This window comes from Gekko japonicus, unplaced genomic scaffold (genome assembly GCF_001447785.1).
Source record: "Gekko japonicus isolate JY-2015 unplaced genomic scaffold, Gekko_japonicus_V1.1 scaffold742, whole genome shotgun sequence".
NCBI lineage: Eukaryota > Metazoa > Chordata > Lepidosauria > Squamata > Gekkonidae > Gekko > Gekko japonicus.
In genome coordinates, this window is record NW_015175992.1 from 500686 (window position 1) to 517393 (window position 16708).

The following is a 16708-nucleotide window of genomic DNA, read 5'->3' on the forward strand; positions in this document are numbered from 1 at the left end:
TTGTCCCCAAGGTTTTGTGTAAAACCCCCCCCCCCCCCAATGATGCCTTTTTAGGGGCTGCACTGGGTTGCTGTGGTAAAAGGTATGCAGGTGATTCAGTGCTGTTCAGTATAATGCTGGAAGAGATTTCTAGTTGTTTACCACCATCCTCTCCTGTGTGTTAACAGAAAAAAAGTTTCAGTATGTAAATCAAAATGTATCAGTATATGGAGAAAAGAAGGACAAGACACTAGTCTTGATTTCCACTCTGGATTTGTGTTTTCTATATTTAACTTGGCAAAACAAAGTCAGAAGGGAAGCAGGATGTGAGAATTAGATAAAATTATGTTAGAAAAAACTGTTTACTTATGCAGGAGAAACAAGCATGGAAACAAATTAGGAGTGCATCTTGTGAATATATAAGCAACACTCAGTGGTGGTTTAGTAAAAAATTTAAATCACAGGGGACTTGAACATGTGGACCTGTTCCCACCCCCTTTCTTATGATTTTCTTGTCCCCAAGCACATGAAGCAGAAATTAACTACAGCATATTGTTTTCAAAGTTTTTAAAAAATGGCCATTAGTACAGAAAGTATCAGAACAGATGTTGTCTCTGTGCTATATGACATTACCACCAAACACATTTTGCAATTTTATTATTCCATATCAACAAACAGCAAAAAAGTGGAAACCTTCTCTAGTTATTTTACAAAACACCCCTACCCTCTATAATAAAACACATGATAAAGTTTTTAGTATTTAAAATAAACACAGGAGTTACTTACATTGTGAGTTAGTCCCTTAGCAACAAGTGGACCTACCATTCCTGGGATAGTAGCAAATGAGTTTGTGATTCCAAGGAGTATGCCAGCATATCTAAGAAATTAAGAAAGCAGGTTGTCACTGAAGTCACAGCTCCTTGAAATCCTTCCCAGCACTGAGGAACAACTCCTACAGCCAACCAAATGCATTACATACAACTAGACAGGCATAAAAAGAAGATGTTCTCAGTGCAAGCTCAAATGGTTTGGCACCCAAAGCCCTCCTGACATACTGAAACAAGAGACTCCAAAAGGAATTTCACACATGACAGCCTGGAAGGAGCAATGATTCATCCACTTGTCCAGAAGGGATTAAAAGAGCTTCTCGTGCACATGAGCTTCTCAATGAAGCATTTACAAGGGAAATTAAGTCTAAGTACTAAGCCAGTGGCATTTTAACCGCACAGAGATTCTCAGCGTGCGGCAAATGGCCCACTCCAGGACTAAGTGTATGTGCTCACCTGCAGACAGGCAATGCAGCCTAGGGAAAATTACAACTGTTATTTGTGTGTGTGTGTGTGTGTTTGGAGGTGGCTATAAACTGCACTGAAATAGTATGGGTCACACAGCACCAGCACAGAAGATAGGGAGCCAATTCTAGGTGGGGTGTTAGCAATGTACTGAAGCATATGCTACTGAATTTCTACACAGGTTAATGCTGGGAAGGGGAAAGTACCCAACAAATATGAAACTCCAGTTGTACTGTTTTTTGCTGGGAAAAAAAATATAATCATCAGTGTGAAAGAAATCTGTTCAGCTTTGCAATGTGTGCCCTAGCTCACACCAGTCTATATGTATATGTGATGTACATGGAATGTACATGGAATGACATGCAACCCCAACACACACCCTGACTCCATTCAAGATTGTTGCTAGTGCTGCCAGGAATCATGTGCAGTACTGGATGCAACCTCAACTTAATTTTGATGGGTGCTGTGTATAGGACAGCACTGGTGTAACAGATACACCGTGTACAGTCACAGGAGCCATGCAGAATCCCAGCATCCCTGTTATAAAGGGACACGAAAAAAAATGGGTAGGAAATTGGATCAGAGAGCTGGAAAACGACTTAGGTTTTAAAGTTTCAGCATATAAATTATATATTATTTATATGTCCTTGGCTAACCTGGAGGTGCATAAAATTAATGATTTTGTGAAGATAAGTAAAAAGGTAAAGGTTTCCTTGCTCGAAAGCCAGTCGAGTCCGACTCTAGGGTTGTGGTGCTCATCTCCGTTTCCAAGCCGAAGAGCCAGCGCTGTCCGAAGACGTTTCCGTGGTCATGTGGCCGGCATGACTAAACACCAAGGCACACGGAACGCTGTTACCTTCCCACCGAAGTGGTACCTATTTATCTACTTGCAATTTCCTGCTTTCGAACTGCTAGGTTGGCAGGAGCTGGAACAAGAGACGGGAGCTCACTCCGTCATGCGGCAACCTGGGTCTCGAACTGCTGAACTACCGACCTTCCACAGCCTGCAGTTCAGCGTCTTAACCACTTGAGCCACCGCAGCTCCAAAGAGTAAAAGACTCACAGGACAGTGCATGATGAGACTCCATAAATCCTTTAGTGGTATAGCTCTTTTTTAGCTCTTGGAGTTTTTAAGGATTGGAAAGGCATTATTGTGAAAAATAATGTATATAATTCATCTGGGCTATACAGAAGTATTTCTTAGCACAATAACAACTTATGCAAATAACTTTGATCCTTTGGCAAACAAATGTATGCTACAGAACACTAAGGGGCAGTGGGAACACTGTCAGGAAGAAGCCATAGCACATTATGGCTACAATTCTATGTACACCTTTTTGGGAGTAAACCCTAGTGAGCACAATATTGGATCTCACAGAAGATTTCCATGTGTACAAGAGTCGTTGTGCAAGTGCAGTTGCTAAAATTACTCCTTGCTGTCTGTGTTAAACAAAAGTGTGTCCTCACCATCTTTTCCAAAAGTGCAAGGCACAGCACAAGGAATGAAATCATGTTGGACATATATTATACATGCTATTTTTCTATATATACATGGTTCTGTGTATTTCTAAAGTCACTGCATTACCACTTGTGTAAATGGAACTGTGTTTAGTACATTCCCCCACCCCCCGGCACCTCACTAGATGGAACACAGTGGAACCTAACGGTTAAGTTAGTAAGATAACTGGTGGCTTGGGTGGATTTGGGCTCAAATTAGAAAGTGAACCACATTCCTAATAATGTGTCAATCATAACATGTGTCTCCCTGACTGCCCATGGTAACAAGGTAGCTCAGAGCTTTCAAGGCAAACTTTTCAAAGGCTGACATAAATATAAAATACTTACGATGGTGCAATATCAAGGTGATTGATGCTGTAACCAGATGTACTAAACCCTCCTAGTGTTGTTGATATGGTCACAAATGCAACAGCCAGTTTATAATCGCAACCTATGAATCCAGCTGCTACGAGGAATACTGCAGGCCCTATCATTCCTTCATTAAAACAAAAAGATAATTAAACACATTTCAATTTAATTTATCCTTTGCGCAGTAGATTAACTTGCATTGTTTGCTTACTATGATACTACCAACACTCAGCGGCTGATCTAAAGCATGGTGGCTCCGTGGCAATCTCCCCCATTCCATGCTCAGTAGTTTCAGTCCTGCTGAGACAGATCTACAAGGTGCTTTTTGACTCCTAAGTGGGAACAGTATGCCTCCCTTATCTTGTTGAAAATGCAGAGGTTTTCCTCCACTCTGGCATCCAGGCTGGAGCAGACTTTTTTGGGAGTATCCACAGCCTTGTGTTCTGATGGTGTGCCAATCATCCTTCCCACATCGGCAGCACGTTCCTTCCCAGACCTTCTGTGTGATGGTGTTTTTTGGAAAGAGCATGTTATCATGCCATCTGGACAGAAAGGTGTGCATTTTCCAAGGTGCCACCCACATTGGCGCTATTTCCCCTCTGCCTACCTCGTAGGGTTGCCAGGTCCTCCCTGGCCACCAGCGGGGGATGGTAGGGTTGCCAAATCTAGGTTGGGAAGCCCCTGGACCTTTGGTGATGGAGCGTGGTGAGGACAGGGACCTCAGTGGGCTACAATGGCACAGAGCCCACCCTCCAAAGCATCCATTTTTTCTAGAGGAACTGATCTCTGTAGTCTGGAGATGAGCTGTAATTCCAGGGGCACCACAGGTCCCTCCTGGAGGGCTGGCATCCCTAACCTTTTGCAGCTTCCATCTTTTCTACCATACCGAGGGCTTTCTGAGGGCTAAAAAAATCACTAATTGCTATTGTACTATAACATTATAGCAATCACCTATATAATTACATTATAGCAATTTAAAGCACTGCAGAACCCCTCTGGTGGCATAATGGGAAAAATACAGGGGAAATGGTGGCTGACAGAGGGAAGTGCACAGAAAACATCCATGTGGAAGATCTGTTGCCAATTTGAATGCATATGTATTCTCAGCAGCCGTGAATACAAAATGGAGAGCCCTTGCTGTATGGAAGCAACCAGGCTTTTCAATTAGGTACCAAAAAAGCAAATAGGCTGGAAGGGCAGGGTGTTCCGCAGCAGCAATGGAAGCAGTTGACCTTTGCCTGAGGAATCTTGTTTCTGAGGGATATGTGAAAAGAAATAGGTCCTCTTGGGATGTGCCATATGTGGCTGAATGGTCCTTGGAATAGAGGGCTACAATTTAATCTGTAACTATCTAGATAGCTCAACTTGTGCAAAATGATAATTTGTACTGAAGCAGTGCTGTGCAATTGTTCTCTCTGGGCTGCCTCATCCATGTTTGGGCTGAATTTGTGCTATCGTAATTTTATAAGATATACAGCATAAGTAAGTGCATGTAGCTTAAGCGAGAGATTCATAGTTCTTTTGGGTATAGCTTTTACAATGGAGTCCATGTTTCAAGTTATTTAAATCTCTTTGTCTTGATGCCTTGCTGTAGATTGGCTCTTACCATTATTTTCTCTGCTACAGTAAAGAACTGAATATTCAATTCCGGGGGGGGGGGGGGAGCCTGAAAGTGATTATTCTGCATTATCTATTGCCACCTAGTGTACATACCATATCATTGCAAAATTCAGTTTAGAGATTCATTTTTGGGCACTTTAACAGAATCCAAGCTCTTGGATGCAGCTAATTCTCATTAAGGACAACAAAGCTGATGTTTTTCTTAAATTAAAACCATGACTGGTAATAAATCCATCCAGATACAGGAAATGTCAAGAACGTCTTAAGATCAAGACTAGTTTATCTTATGTTAAGGCACCCAGGGAGAGCTATCCATGGGACAGAATGGAGGAAACAGAGCTGGAGAATGTTGATTAAAATAGTTGATGCAGCCTGTGTACTGCATAATATTTTTGTGATGTGATCACCATCTCAATTTATGCAGTTGCTACTTCAGGTTGTTCAAGGAGATCACTTCAAGGATTCTTACCATAGCCAAGTAAGGAAAGCAAGGCCATGGAGGCTGGAAGTTAAAGGGGCCTGCAGGGTCCCAGGGAATAGTAAATACCCTCCTGCTTCCAACTGCAGCCCAAAATACTCCCCCAAACCTGCCCGGAAGCAGCTCTGCTGTGGGAGAAGGGGGAACTGGCAAAAAGCAACACCATCCACCTGCAGATCTTTTAGGTGCAATCCAACCCATGGCCTCTCTTCCAGGAGGAGTCAGGAAGAAATTTGGGCATCTCCTAATAACTCACAGGCTCACCATAAACCAATAATAATGTGTCTAAGAGCTAACTTGTGACCTCCAGCTGAACAAAGCCCATCAGCCATTGGCACTGCCTTATTTTGGCAGTCCCAGATAAGCAGCAAAAATAGGAGGTTTTATCGAGCCCCCTTGTGGGCCACATACAGCTGGTAAACTAGTATGCTTTGATATTTAATTGCATTCCTAATTTTATTTTTTGGTTTTTATTGCTTTGGGGGGGTTTTTGCTGTGGTTTTTACACTGTTTGTACTATTTAATTTATTTTCGTAGTTTCCTTTTTAGTATTACTGGTTTTATGGCGAGGGGACTTGCGTGGTTCGATGAGGCTGCAGGCTATGCCGTGGAGGGCCACCCAGGATGGACAGACCACAGCGGAGAACTCAAACAAAATATGATCCACTGGAGAAAGAAATGGCAACCCACTCCAGTATCTTTGCCAAGAAAACCCCATGGACAGTAACAAAAGGCTAAAAGAGATGACGCCAGAAGATGAGCCCTTCAGGTCAGAAGGTGTTTAATATGCTCCTGGGGAAGAACAGAGGGCAAGTACAACTAACCCCAGAAAGAGTGAAGCAACTGGGCCAAAGCCGAAAGGACGCTCAGCTGTGGATGTGTCTGATTTTGAAAGGAAAGTCTAGTGCTGCAAAGAACAATACTGCATAGGAACCTGGAATGTAAGATCTATGAATCAAGATAAGTTGGATGTGGTCAAAAATGAGATGGCAAGACTGAACATTGGCATCTTGGGAATCAGTGAACTAAAGTGGACAGGAATGAGCGAATTTAACTCAGAAGACCATTATATCTACTACTATGGCCACGAATCCGTAGAAAAAATGGTGTGGCCTTTATAGTCAACAGGAGAGTGAAAAAGGCAGTAATGGGATAAAGGTAAAGGTTCCCTTGCTCGAAAGCCAGTCGAATCCGACTCTAGGGTTGCGGTGCTCATCTCCGTTTCAAAGCCGAAGAGCCAGCGCTGTCAGAAGACGTTTCCGTGGTCATGTGGCCGGCATGACTAAACACCAAGGCACACGGAACGCTGTTACCTTCCCACCAAAGTGGTACCTATTTATCTACTTGCACTTTCTTGCTTTCGAACTGCTAGGTTGGCAGGAGCTGGAACTAGAGACGGGAGCTCACTCCGTCATGCGGCACCCGGGTCTTGAACTGCTGAACTACCGACCTTCCACAGCCTGTAGTTCAGCTTCTTAACCACTTGAGCCACCGCAGCTCCAAATGGGATACAATCTCCAAAAATGACAGAATGATCTCGGTTCGAATCCAAGGTAAACCATTGAATATCACAGTAATCCAAGTCTATGCCCCAACCACTGACGCAGAAGAGGCTGAAGTGGACCGGTTCTATGAAGATCTACAACACCTCCTAGAACTAACACCAAAAAAAGATGTCCTTATCATCATAGGGGACTGAAATGCTAAAGGAGGAAGTCAAAAGGTAACCGGAATAATGGACAAGTTTGGCCTTGGAGAACAAAATTAAGCTGGGCAAAGGCTAACAGAGTTTTGTCGAGAGAACACGCTGGTCATAGCGAACACCCTCTTCCAACAACCTAAGAGGCCACTCTACACATAGACATCAGCGGATGGGCAACACCGAAATCAGATTGATTATATCATTTGCAGTCAAAGATGGGAGAAGCCCTATACAGTCAGTAAAAACAAGACCTGGAGCTGACTGTGGCTCAGATCATGAGCTACTCATTGCAAAATTCAGGCTTAAACTCAAGAAAGTTGGGAAAACCATAGACCATTCAGGTTTGACCTAGTTCACATCCCTGATGAATATACAGTGGAGGTGAAGAATAGGTTTAAGGGACTTGATTTGATAGACAGAGTGCCTGAAGAACTATGGACGGAGGTTCGTGACATTGTACAGGAGGCAGCAATCAGCACCATCCCAAAGAAAAAGAAATGCAAGAAAGTAAAGTGGTTGTCTGATGAGACTTTTCAAATAGCAGAGGAAAGAAGAAAAGCGAAAGGCAAAGGTGAAAAGGAAAGATTTACCCAACTGAATGCAGATTTCCAGAGAACAGCAAGGAGAGATAAGGAGCCTTTCCTAAATGAACAATGTAAATAATAGAGGAAAACAATAGAATGGGAAGGACTCAAGATCTCTTCAAGAAAATTGGAGAAATCAAGGGAACGTTCTGTGCAAAGCAGGCCATGATAAAGGACAAAAACGGTAGGGACGTAACAGAAGCAGAAGAGATTAGACAGAGGTGGCAAGAATACACAGATGAACTATACAAGAAGGACCTCAATGTCCTTGACAACCACGATAGTGTGATCACTGACCTCGAGCCAGACATCCTGGAGTTTGAAGTCAAATGGGCCTTAGAAAGCGTTACTAACAACAAAGCTAATGGGGGTGATGTTATCCCATCTGAGCTATTCAAAGTCTTAAAAGATGATACTGTTAAAGTGCTGCACTCAATATGCCAGCAAATTTGGAAAACACAACAGTGGCCACAGGATTGGAAAAGGTCAGTTTACATTCCAATCCCAAAGAAGGGCAATGCCAAGGAATATTCAAACTATCGCACAATTGCACTCATTTCACACGCTAGCAAGGTCATGCTCAAGATCTTACAAGCTAGGCTTCAGCAGTACGTGGATAGAGAACTGCCAGAAGTACAAGCTGGGTTTCGAAGAGGTAGAGGAACGAGAGATCATATTGCCAACATTCGCTGGATTATGGAGAAAGCAAGAGAGTACCAGAAAAACATCTACTTCTGCTTCATTGACTATGCTAAAGCCTTTGACTGTGTGGATCACAACAAACTATGGCAGGTCCTTAAAGAGATGGGAGTACCAGACCACCTCACATGTCTCTTGAGAAACCTGTATAAGGGCCAAGAAGCAACAGTTAGAACCGGATATGGAACAACTGATTGGTTCAGCATAGGAAAAGGAGTACGACAAGGATGTATCCTGCTTATTTAATTTATATGCAAAGTACATAATGCGAAATGCCGGCCTGGATGAATGACAAACCGGAATTAAGATTGTCTGGAAAAACATCAACAACCTCAATTATGCAGATGATACCACTCTAATGGCAAAAAGTGAAGAGGACCTAAAGAGCCTCTTACTCAGAGTGAAAGAGGAGAGTGCACATTCCTGGGAACCAAGATCACTGCAGACGATGACTGCAGTCATGAAATTAAAAGACGCCTGCTCTTTGGGAGAAAAGCTATGGCAAACCCAGACAGCATACAAAAAGTAGAGATGTTACACTGCCAACATAAGTCCGCATAGTCAAAGCTATGGTATTTCTAGTAGTAATGTATGGCTACGAGAGTTGGACCACAAGGAAGGCCGAGTGCCAAAGAATAGATGCTTTTGAATTATGTTGCTGGAGAAGACTCTTGAGAGTCCCTTGGACTGCAAGGAGATCAAATAAGTCAATCCTAAAAGAAATCAACCCTGACTGTTCCCTGGAAGGCCAGATAGTGAAGATGAAGCTCAAAGCCACCAAATGAGAAGGGAGCAGTCCCTGGAAAAGACCCTGATCCTGGGAAAGATTGAAGGTCAAAGGAGAAGGGGATGGCAAAGGATGAGATGGTTAGACAGTGTTATCGATGCAACAAACATGATGTTGGGCAAACTCCGGAAGACAGGAGGGCCTGGCATGACGTGGTCCATGGGGACATGAAGAGTCAGACTCGACTGTGCGACTGAACAACAACAACAGCACAAATGTTTTAATGACTAAATAAGCCATACAGGACTCTCTGGTTGTTACCAGGAACAACATCTCCCTTATAAATAAAAGCCGAATGGTGGTGGCACTTCCACTTCCACACACTCCAAAATCAGTTCGCTTTCTGATCTGTCATTCAGAGGGTCTCCCTATCCACTGGCTGCTTTGCCTGAGTTCTGCCTCCAGCATTCTAAACAGTTTGCTCTTCCTCTCCCCCCCCATAGCCAGTCAGAACACAGAGGTTATTTGCATATGCAGCTTCATTGGCCTCTACCTCGGAACACAGAGGTCGTTTGCATATGCGACTTGATTGGCTTTTGCCTCTAACATTCTAAACAGTTTTGCTGTTCTGAGGTAAAATGTGTCCAATCTCCAGGTGAGGGCTGGAGATCACTCAAAATTACAACTGTTCTTTAGGTAGCAGTTCCTCTGGAGAAAATGGTGGACTCAGTGTCAAGCAGTCAGGGCTTCAGAGCATGGGAGAGGCTGCAGGTGTGTGGGGGGTGGAAAGCTGAAGAGTGAGGGGGAAATAAAGGTAGGTTGATGATTGGCTGGGAAGGAGATAGGGTTGCCAACTCCAGGTGGGAAATTCCTGGAGATGTGAGGGCTGGAGCCTGGAGAGGGTGAGGTTTCAGGAGGCGTGGGACCTCAGACAGGTACAAAGCCATAGACTCCACCCTCCAAACCAACTATTCCCTTCTGGGGAACTATCATTGCCAATCTCCAGGTGAGGGCTGGAGATCACTCAAAATTACAACTGTGCTTTAGGTAGCAGAGATCAGTTCCTCTGAAGAAAATGGTGGACTCAGTGTCATTATACCCCACCACAGCAAATTGACACTGAGTGTCCAAGGCTGGGGCACCCGCCCAGAGCCTATTTCTAGAAGTCGTTCTATTTATCTCAACAACGGGCCTTTCCCCTAGTATATAATACAAAACAAAACAGATCTTTGTAGAAAAGTTTTTTAAAAACCAGGAATTTATGGAATGACCATTATTTGAAACTGAAATAACTCAAGTGATAATTAACACTGTACAGAACATCAAAATGTGAACAAAGCAAGAACCACATTAATAGTGCAATACTAAACTGAGTCACACTCTTCTAAGCCAGTTGAAATCAATGAGCTTAGAAGTTTACAAGCAGTGTACCCACAAGGACTCAGAGGAGGCATCTCATTCCCCTCCATCACCCTCTCCACATTATTTCCTCTTTCCTTCACCTTGGCAGCTCCTTCCTCCTTTCCTTCCACGCACCCAACCAACCAGCTAAAATTTATCTGCTCTCCATTTTCAGTTTTCTCTCCTTTCCTTCCCTAGCATCCTCTCCCCTTTTCTTCTTGCCCACCCACCTATCTACCAGTGTTCCCTCTAAGCTGAGTTAATGTGAGCTAGCTCACAGTTTCTTAGCCTCCGGCTCACACATTTTTGTCTCCGCTCAGGAAGAATGGCTCCAGAGCAAACTAAGTTATGCAGCAGTCAAATCACTCGCTCACAACTTTAATGCCAGCAGCTCACAAAGTAGAATTTTTGCTCACCAGACTCCGCAGCTTAGAGGGAACCTTGCTATCTACCCTTTCTGTTTTCCACCCTTCAGCTTCTCCTTCTCTTCCCTTTCCCTGCTTCCTTCCCTCTTTCCCATCTTGTATCTTTTTCAGCCACTTCCCCCGGCTTTGACTGGTTGAAACGGAAGCTTCAAAACCTTCAGAATATTGTTGTGGTTGCCAAGCATGCCCAGAATGGCCTCTGAGATCTCAGAACATAGTCTCACAAAAACCCAATGGGAATTAATATCTTAAAGCTATAGTTGTTGTTTCTATTATTTTGGGGTTTTGAATCCTCCATTGTATTTTTAAGAGCTTTCTGCAACCCGTCATTTTTCTCAAGTTTGTACAAAAATCCCCCAGCTGTTTCTGGCCTCATCATGTGAATGTTTTATCCTCACTCTAGGTTCAGGACGTTATCTGTCCAGGTATATAATGATAAATCTGTTTAGGATTACACTGCTCGGTCCCTTCTGAACTACAGTTTGCACTTAAAAGTTAGCACTCCCACCACCCCCTTACCTATTAGAGTAAATGTTCTGCGGACACACAGAGTGGACATGTTTTGTTTTTCTCGTAAATAATCAGCTACTTGACCAGAAATTATTATACAAAGCCAACAGCCAAAATAAGGCAGTGCAGATAAAAATCCATTCTGGAGGGAGAAAACAGAAGGAAAAAGAAAGATCAGGGCAGGGTGCAGGGAGGAAGACAAGTTATTTTAAAACTGTTTTGAACATTCTGAAAAAGTTTTTTGCAACAGTAATAGGGACACATCAACTCTTCCCCTGCTGCTAGACTCCATGAACTGACAGACACTGAGTTGCTTTCTGAAAGGAGTTTATTTCAACATAAGCTCCTACAGTGCAATGGAACACGTGGTTACAGCACCGGAGACTCCCCCTCACAACCCATTGTGAACCCCAGGAACCCTCAGCCTAGCATCTTATCCACTGCCCCCCAGATGGAGGTTTGGCACTCCTTAGAAGTTTCTGTCTGTCAGAGCCACTATCTCTCCCTGGCTGTGCCTAGCCTTCCTTCTCCCCTCCCTTGAGCCTTCAACTTCCTTTAAGCTCAGTTCTGCACCCCCCACTCCTCCCATGCAGCCTTTTCTTGTCCCTGTCCCAATAGCCACAGCCTTGCCCACCCCATGGCTGTGCAGTTTCAACTCCAGCCTGGACCTGTCCAGGTATCTGCCATGCCACCAGCTCTGCAGGTGCTGGCCCACTGCCTTCCCAGGACACATTCTTCAGCCTGCTCTGGGTACAAGTGAGTGGACTCAGTGGCCAGGGCCCAGGGGGATGATGGCTGCCAGTGCTGGTCCTCAGAGGAAGTCAAAGATATTAAATTCATGAAGACAACAATGTGATTATAGCTCCATGCCTTATACCTAAGTTACACAACATGTTTTAACCAGAGTTGTTAAACTACAAAGACAAGGCAGAAGAACCCCTCCCCCTCAAATGCAAACAACCCCCACCCCCAGGCAGATGTATGTGCAATAGTTCCAAAAAGATACAGGACTGTCAAAGTGAGAGAGGAACCCCCTTTAGATCTAGGCACTTCTAACAGGAGGTGCAAGCTCTCTACTTGCCCTTCCTGTCCAGCTTTGTTTTTGTACACAGCCTTTTAGAATCATGGCATGCTCATCCACATCGTCTGAGACCCATTCTGCTTGTTACAGTGTAGATTAATTATGCTGAGGACCAAGAGGGTACATGATGCTGTGGAATAAAGAAGCATGTACTACTTGCAGGGAGAAGCATGTACTACCTGCAGGGAGCTAGCCACCACCTCTGTTCTGAAATTTGCACTCAAGAGAAATTGATTACTCATTAACAGATCCATTGGCCGAATGACTTTACTAAGTAGCAAATCTGATGTTTCTCTGTGCAGGTTGGATCCTATGACTCTATGGTGGAGTCATCTATGGATGCAAGGAGCTCCCAACACACAGACATGCTTCCACTGGCACAGGGCTCTCTGTACCCCAAGAAGGTTCCACCCTGATCAGATGCAACATCTATTTACACACAGCCAGAAAGGGAATGCTTACTCCCCAGTAGTGGCTCCCACTGAAAGATTCAGCCCCCTGTTTGAACTGGAGCTTCCCAGCTGAGTAATTCTACTCATGAATCAGGGTTCCAGCTTGCCTCTTTACACATTAAGCTAGGCTACATATTCCTGAATAGTTTTCAGTGGCCCTTTGCAGGAATAGGCAAGCCTCCACAACTTCTGAGAAGATGCTGCTGGGCCAGCAAAAAAAAAAAAAAAGCAGTGTGTGTGTGTGTGTGGAGGGCTATATTTAGCCAGACACATGAGGGGGAAAGCTGAGACTCAGTGGTGCTGCCAGTGTTTCAGGGGCTTATGGCAGTCTCCCTGGGAGGAGAACTGGCCCCCACGTGCTGAGCAAAATGGGCTGGTCTGCCACAGTTTGCTGGGGATTGCTTCCTCCTGGGCTGATCTCTCCACCTGGTTTTGCTGCCCATAATTTTGGTAGAGGTTTTAATTTTCAGCCTCTAAATGTATAACAACTTGAACAAAGAGGAACTTCTCAGAAATAATTAACTTCCATGGCAATTGTAAAGCTGAAGTACAAGTCCTAGCCCTCCTCATTAACTTTTAGCAAGACTCCTTATTAGGTTTCCATATTTTCTATCTGAAAAGGATTAATAAGCAAGGCTGGTGAGTTAGGCAGACTGCCTTTCTAAGACAGTTCAACTCTGCTTGTTTATAAACAAATGTTCTTTAATGGTTTTAGTCATTAACCTTAAAATGCCACAGAAAAGAATTATGGCACCATTACACATTAAAAACGAACTGCTTTTCTAAAAGCAATATTATTGGCTTAATTGGATACAATATTTTATAAGTAGCAAGAAAAAAAAGTTGAGTGCTCTCAAAAAACACTCCTGGAACTCAATAAGCAAGTTAGACTTTAACTATAATTCTATGCTGATTCACAAGGCTACTGTTTGATGTTTTTGCCTTTACAAAATTTCCACCACCCTTCATGGACCACAGACTGATATACATACATTCCTTCCAAGGCTACATATTGAGCACTGGGGCAATGAATTGGACATGGGTGTCAGAACTGGAATGGGGAGACTTATATCTCTACTAAGTTATGCAGCTAAGTGAGTAAAACTGGTCCAGTCACTATCTGGCAACATAATCTACCAACCATAATCTACAACTGCTAAACAAATAAAATATTCTAAGGTTAAAATATTCAAGGGATTACAGTGCATTGCTATGCAGACTCACTCCGGTCTAATGTCACTGAAGTCAATGGACTTAGACTGGGGTAACTCTGCATAGGATTGTACGGTTAAGTGTCAGAAGTGTCAACAACATACTGGAATTAAACTAATTTTTTTTTTTTGGCCTGGCTTTCCTAACACGGAGATAGTTGTAGTGGGAAAACTCTAGATTTTCTCATTTTCTCTGTGCGTCTGGGCTGATATTAGAAGGCACAGGAGCACAGCCAGTATAAAGTCAGCTCTCCTTGTAGATAATCTGTCCCAAGTCTGAACAGGTTCAGACTTGCTGCTGAACAAAATATTGTCCAACCAGTCAAACCTTCCTTCTGGGTGTTAACAAAGGGAACGAGTAAGTTACAAAATGATCTCACCCTCTGTCTCAACCAGCAAAGGATCTAAAGAAGGAACAGTGAGGGGAAATGTAAGCATACAAACAGACTGATGAAGCTTAAATTTATTGACATATATGTCTATGATGAAGTGAGGTAGAAAGCTGTTACTGTGTATAGATCAGTATGATCTAGTCTGTAAGTCTTAGCTGTCATGCTAAGTGGTTAATAATCTTACAGCCAGGTGTTAAACTACCAGGTGCTACTCTTTGTCCTAGTTATAGAGTAGGTAATTAGTCTGCCCTGTTAGTGATTGGCTGGGGGTTGTATATAGGGTGTAAGCTTGATAAGCTGGGTGGGGGACATAGCTCTCTCCAACTGAGGTATGTCATGCTGTGTAACAGTCTGTATATCCTCTGTGTAAATATTCACCATTACCGCACTATAAACTTTCTGCACTTTCACTGCCAGTTGGTCTCCAGGCTTCTTATTTACTGCACCCAATAAACTTAGCTGGAATCAGAGGGAAAGCGTACAGAAGTGTTTAAGGGCTTGATCTCCAGTGCACCTATGCCCTGTAGTCCCTTTGTCAGATGTATTGTGAAGAACTATGGAAGATTATGGTTTTCTGTTTAAACAAAAAAATGTGCCCTTGGATCCTGGATCTCTGAGTAATTCAATAAACCCTGAGGAGGGAGTGACCATTCTGCTAGATCTAGTCTATCCAGGCTAGCTAAATTACATATTCAGTTTTTCCTCTCAGGTATTTTATTTGAGGATACAACATCGGTCTTCATCCAAGGCCATAGCGGAAAGGCATCTTGGTGAAAGCTGATCAACTTGGCCTCCTTTTTTCTGGTGATGAAGACCTTCTGTTTCAAATTGTCCATTCTGATTAGAATACCACAGCCTTAAGTTTTCAGTGTTAGATAAAGCTTGAAGTTTCAGCAAATATATATTGTGACAAGTTTTTTTATATGAATCAAGAATCTAGGGTTAGCAGCTTCAGCAGATATACACCGCAATCTGACAAATCTCCATCATGAGAATCAGCTGAGCTAGGCCTACTAGGAGTTCCTGTCCAGGGTTGCCAGACCCCCTCAGTGGAGGCAGGGGTCCTCTACTGCCAGACCCCGCTTCCCAGCCACCAATCAGCTGGCTGGCAGGGGGACTTACTGTTACAAAGAGGAAGGCCTAGGCCACTTTGCCGGCGTCACACAGGAAATGATGTCATCATGCCAGTGACACTCTGGTATTTGGAGAAAACCTCTATAGTAGAAGCCGGTTTTAGCATAGAGTTTGTGCCCAAATACCAGAGTATACCCTGGAAGTTGCTGGTATGATGACATCATTTCCTGTGTGATGCGAGTAACTTGGCCTGGGCCTTTCTCTCTCTCCTGGTATGTCTTCCCCCATCCCCTGTTGGTATTGTGGGCCAACATCTCCTTGGATGAGAAAGAGATGCAGGTAGCTAGCCCCAGCCTTCAGAGGCTGCAGGAAGATCCACCAGACAAGGTAGAGAGGCTCCATCAGGTGCAAACTGGGAGTCTCAGACTGCAGTCAGCATGCCACACCCTCAGGCCTGCACCACGGGATCAGAAGACCTGAAACAGAGGCCCTGCAGGTGCCAGCCTCACCCCTGGGGGTCACCAGAGTCCCTGAATGCTGGAGAAGGCGGGCCCGGAGGGAGGCGCAGGAGTGGCACTGTAGTGTGCGGTCGGCAGCCCAGCACTGGGCAACCTCTGAGTTGGAGTCACTGCAGGCTGCTCAGAGGACTCGCACCTGTCCCTGGATGACTCGGTAGGGTTGAGGAGCTGCACTTGGCCTTGAATGACTCCTGATAAAAGCAGCAACTTGTCCGCAACCCTTGTGTGCTTTGACCTTCTGGACTGTGACCTGGCTTGTGCTCCTCGGATTTGCCCTTCTGATTTGATGTTGGACTCTTGAATATCCGTGCTGTGACCTTGGACTACATCGCTTGCCCCGGCTGCCTGCCCACACCAGTACCGTCAGTTGCCAGGAAGGACCTGGCAACCCTACCCCTGCCTGATTCTCTGTCTAGTTTTAGGACTGCTGGCAAGACAAGTAAAGGGTATAACTGGGTCCCCAAACTCACTCTAATTAGGATTATGATAACTTGCCATTGCAGTGGGACCCCAGAGGTGAGAGAAAGAACGGCAGCTCCAGCTGAAAGGAAAAGTGTGAGACAATTCCTTTTTTCTCCCTTGCTGTGTTGTGTGTATAGATGAGATTGAGACTGCCAAAGCATGAAGAAAAGGAGAGCAACTTTCCCTCAGTTGGAACTGTGAATAAGAATTGCTTCCTTGAGTGAAAAAGTGGCAT

General features: G+C 44.1%; 1 protein-coding gene across 2 annotated transcripts in view; it reads right to left on the minus strand.

Annotated features, from left to right (window-relative positions):
• The window catches only part of SLC17A5 (solute carrier family 17 (acidic sugar transporter), member 5), a 53060-nt gene that overhangs the window by 4510 nt on the left and 31842 nt on the right, over positions 1-16708 (minus strand). For both annotated transcript variants that reach the window (XM_015426377.1, XM_015426379.1), the window contains 3 exons: positions 11293-11425; positions 3117-3264; positions 766-856 (listed from right to left, as the gene is read on the minus strand). In XM_015426377.1, the coding sequence (XP_015281863.1) occupies positions 766-856; positions 3117-3264; positions 11293-11425 (372 nt within the window). The remainder of the gene's footprint in view (positions 1-765; positions 857-3116; positions 3265-11292; positions 11426-16708) is intronic.